The following is a 4,813-nucleotide window of genomic DNA, read 5'->3' as shown; positions in this document are numbered from 1 at the left end:
GCACTAGGGAGCGTGTCTGCTTACATGTGTACTAATTTTCTGTCTATCCTTAGCACCTCTTGTTGGTTGGTTTGGCAGTAAACCAAAGTGATGCAATCTCAACCAATTTCTGAGTTACCATCCTCTTCATTATTTGAACCCGGATCAGCCCTTTGTGGTTTGACCTATCTCAGTCTTTTGATGGAATTGAAGTAACTTAGACACTCTCTGGGTAGCACATGCTAAACTGTATATCTGAAAAATCAAGTCCAACATCAAAAAGTAGACTGAGTCTCAGTTCCTACCCGATGGACCTGCCACCACGAGCTCCAGTATGTGGCTTCCCGGGCTGGCGGCGTGATGGTCTGTGGGAACTCCACCACCACCAGCATGTGCGCTGGTCGAAGACCTGCAGGAGCAGCTAAAGATGTAATGGAAGAATCAGTAACAGAAGATGACAAGAAGAGAAACTATGGAGGGATATATGTTGGCCTACCACGTGAAGCTGTCAATATGGTGAGCAGCCAAACAAAGACTATATGAAAAAATTAGAAGGAAACAATATCTTGACTCAATAATCAAAAGCTTGCTCATCAAGATTTAGAAGGAATTTGGCCCCACAGGACATTATAATGTGCCCAGACATTTCCGAGGAAATTCTGAACAGTCAAGCCTTCCCCCTCCAAAAAGCAAACAAAAAACAAACTTTGGTTATTTAGTTAAAACCAGGGGTACATTTTGAATGTTGTTAATAGAAGAGAATTGGTTAGATGGTATATTCATTCATGGAACTTTCCATTGTTGACATTTGAGAGACAAGTTAACAAACTGTCTTGGAAGCCGTGTTTACTTAGCCTGGTCTGCTGGGCTCCAACAGCGTTTTCTCCCTGGCCGTTCAACAAAGTTCATGGAGATCATGCCTTTTCACTGATATTTTTTTGATAGTTTTTACATAATTGTTCTGGTTAGCTAATGCTGCCATTATGCAAAATACCAGAAATGGATTGGCTTTTAAAAGGGCGTTTATTTGGTTACCAAGTTACAGTTTTAAGGCCATAAAGTGTCCAAGGTAAGTCATCAACAATCAGGTACCTTCACTGGAGGATGGCCAATGGCATCTGAAAACCTTTGTTAGCTGGGAAGGCACGTGGCTGGTGTCTGCTGGCTCCCAGGTTCGTTTCAAAATGGTGTTCTCCAAAATGTCATGTCATCTTCCAACGGCCATCTTCAAAATGTGTCTCTCAGCTGCAGCACTGAGTTTCTTCTGTTTGTCAGCTCTTTGATATGGCTTCAGTGATTTAATTAAGACCCACCCCGAATGGCTGGGGTAACACCTTCCTGGAAATTATCCAATCAAAAGTCTTGCCCACAGATGACTGAGTCACATCTCCATGGAAACACTAAATCAAAAGTTTCCAACTTAATCAACATTAATACGTCTACCGCCACAAGATTGCATTAAAGAACATGGCATTTGGGGGAACATAATACATCCAAACTGGAACAATAATAAAATCCTTATTCTATTTGTAACTTAAGATAATAAGGGCCTATTAATGAATTACCCATATAAAGAAATGTATTTGTCTGTTATCTTTCACTATTTCTACTTAATGTTAATTTTTAGCTGTAAAATCATTAAATTGATTCTTATTGTGATTGCTTTCCCTTTTTTCCTATTTGGTTTTTGGCTTTATTTAAATGTCATAAAATTTTCTTTGTTAGGAACAATGAACTACATTGTAATATTCAAAATAAACTACTTAAATGTGCAAGTCATATGCACATTTTGATTAAATTCCTATTTTCTTAATTCAAAGTCTTAGTAATTACAGATATTTCCTAGTCATTGAATCTCCCACCCTACCTTTGTATAATCATGACGTCTCTTCATGTTAATTCAATACTGTCTTCAAGGACTCATCATGGATGGTTAGTGGAATATTTGGAAAATTCTTTGTTATGGACCATGTGTCTCTACTTAGTACTACAATGTAAATTACTCAATTTACCAATATATTTCAACAATTAAAAAATTTTTATCCCTCTTAAAAAAAATTGCCCAAAGGAGAATAACTTAAAGTAAAAAATAAATTTATTTCAAATTAGGAAAGAATCCATAGTGTTCTGCCCATGGCACTTTAACAGAGCAAGCCTGCCAGAGCATTTAGGCAAGTAAAAGAAAAATCATACAAATTGGAAAGGAAGAAGTAAAACTTTCTCTATTTGCATACATGATCTTATATAGAAAATCCAAAGGAATCCACAAAAAAACTATTAGATCTAATAAACTAGTTCAGCAAAGTGGCAGGGTACAAAATCAACACACAAAAAATGAATTGTATTCCTATACACTAGAAATGAACAATCTGAAGAAGAAATTAAGAAAACAATTCCATTTGGAATAGCATCTAAAAAATAAATTATCTAGGAATAAATTTAACCAAGGATATAAAAGACTGTACTGAGAACTTTAAAACACAGCTGAAAGAAATTAAAGATTACCTAATTAAATGGCAAGATATCCCATGTTCACAGGTTGGAAGAGGTAATGTTGTTAAGATGTCAATATTACACAGAGAAACATACAAATTCAGTGCAATGCCTATCGAAATTCAAATAGCCATATTTGTACAAATGGAAAATCTGAATCCCAAATTCATATGGAACTGCAAAGGGCCCCTATTATCCAAAACAATTTTTGAAAAAGAAAAGCAAAGTTGGAAGACTCACACTTCCCAATTTCAAATTGTGCTACAAAGCTATGGAAATCGAAACAGTGTGGTACTGGTATAAAGATAGACATATGCACCTATGGTACAGAATTTAAAGTCCAGAAATAGACCCAGATATCTATGGCCCATCGATTTTTGACAAGGATGCTAAATACATGCAATGAGAAAAGAAAAGGCTTGTCAACAAATGGTACTGGAAAAACTGGATACCCACATGCAAAACAATAAAGTTGGGCCCCGATCTCACACTGTTTACAAAAATCAACTCAATATGGATCAAGGCCCTACATTTAAAAGCTAAAAGTATAAAACTATAAAACTCTTAGAAGATAATATAGGGACAAATTTTCATGATCTAAGATTTGGTAAGGTATTCTTAGTTATGACACTAAAAGCATGAGCAACAAGAGAAAATAGATAAATTTGATTTCTTCAAAATTAAAAACTTTTGTGCATCAAAGGAAATTATCAGGAAAGTGAAAAGACAACCTACATAATTGGAGAAAATAGTTGCAAATCATATATCAGATAAGAGTTTACTATCCAAAATACATAAATATGTAACAACAAAAAGACAAGCAGCCCAATTAAAAAATAGGCAAAGGACTTGAGTAGACATTTCTCCAAAGAAAATAAATGGCCAACAAGCATATGAAAGATGCTCAGCATCATTAGTCATTAGGGAAATGCAAATCAAAACCCCATTGAAATGTCATCTGGCACTTACTTAGATATGATTTTTTTTTTTTTTTTTACAAAAGGGCAAAGAATTTTGATAGACGTTTCTCCAAAGATATACAAATAGCCAATAAGTACGTGATAAGATGCTTATCATCATTGGTCATTAGGGAAGTGCAAATAAAAACGATAGGAAGATAACACTTCACACCCACACCAAAAAGACAGACAATAACAAATGTTAGTGATGATGTGGAGAAATTAGAACACTCATACATTGCTGATGGGAATGTAAAAGGATGGCTATTATTTTAAAAATGGCAAATAAGTGTTGGAGAGGATACAGAGAAATTGGAACTCTAGTGCATTATTGGTGAGAATATAAAATGGTGCAGCCACAGTGCAAAGCAATGTGCTGATTCTTTAGAAAGTTAGATATAAAATTATCAAAGAGCCTGGCAATTCCACTTCTTGGTATATACAGCTAGAGAAAGTGAAAACAGGGTCTCATATAGCCACTTGTACACTAATGTTCATAGCAGCATTATTCACAATGGCTAAAGGATGGAAACAACCCATGTATCCACTAGTGGAGAAATGGATGAACAAAATGTGGTACATACACACAGTGGAATATTATTTGGTCCTAAGAAAGAAGGAAGTTCTGAGACATGTTGCAATATGGACAAACCTTGAAAACATTATGCTCAGTGAATTAAGCAAAGCACATTAGGACACATATGATATCACTTATAAGGAATGACTAGAAATAGCAAATTCATAGAGATAGAAAGTAGATTAGAGATTACCAGAAGATGGGGTGAGGGAGGAAGGAGGAGGGTGTGTTTGTTAAAAAAAAAATAAAATTGAAAAAGAAAACATACAGATATTTTAATAAACTTTTCATCCTTAATAAAATCTCACATGTACTAGAAACCCTTTTATAAATAAAATTTCATTTAATTTTTCACACCAATCCCTTGAGAGGCATCAGTTCCCTTTTGTAAGTTGAGTTTAGTAAAATAAGTATGTTTCTCAAGGAGGCATAGGGTATAATAGGGTTAGGGCAGATTTCCCACACAGGATTTTCTGTACCATTAACATATATTGCCATTAAGATTTAGGCGTCTAAAATAACAAATCTATTTTTTCTTTGTAAAATATGAAGACTATGAAAGATGTGTGTGTCTGGGTGTTTTAATTAACCAGCACAAGAAAATGAGGCATTTTTTTTAACCTTATCACACAGTGGTGACCTATAGTTTCCCACTTTATCCTTAAGATGGCTCTGGAGAATTGGATCCAGTGATTGTTTACAAGGCCAGAGTCATAAAATTCCTGGTCTTAAACTCCACCAGTCATATGTAACATTGGCCAAAAACCAACCAACCAACCAAACAAACAAACAAAACAAAAAAACA

The 4,813-nt window shown here is 35.0% G+C and overlaps 1 protein-coding gene across 1 annotated transcript; it reads left to right on the top strand.

Moving 5' to 3' along the window:
* The first annotated feature begins 339 nt into the window (after nt 1-339).
* LOC119516276 (overexpressed in colon carcinoma 1 protein-like) lies at nt 340-522 on the top strand. Its single transcript, XM_037812518.1, has one exon. It carries the CDS (start codon nt 340-342, stop codon nt 520-522), a length of 183 nt encoding a protein of 60 aa, XP_037668446.1.
* Nucleotides 523-4,813: the final 4,291 nt, after the last annotated feature.

This window comes from Choloepus didactylus, chromosome 20 (genome assembly GCF_015220235.1).
Source record: "Choloepus didactylus isolate mChoDid1 chromosome 20, mChoDid1.pri, whole genome shotgun sequence".
Lineage (NCBI taxonomy): Eukaryota > Metazoa > Chordata > Mammalia > Pilosa > Megalonychidae > Choloepus > Choloepus didactylus.
The sequence above is the reverse complement of the archived record's forward strand: the minus strand, read 5'-3'. Positions and strand labels throughout refer to the sequence as shown.

What these genes read in the sequence shown, in the direction of transcription:
- LOC119516276 (XM_037812518.1), top strand. Translation starts at nt 340, where the DNA reads ATGGTCTGTGGGAACTCCACCACCACCAGCATGTGCGCTGGTCGAAGA.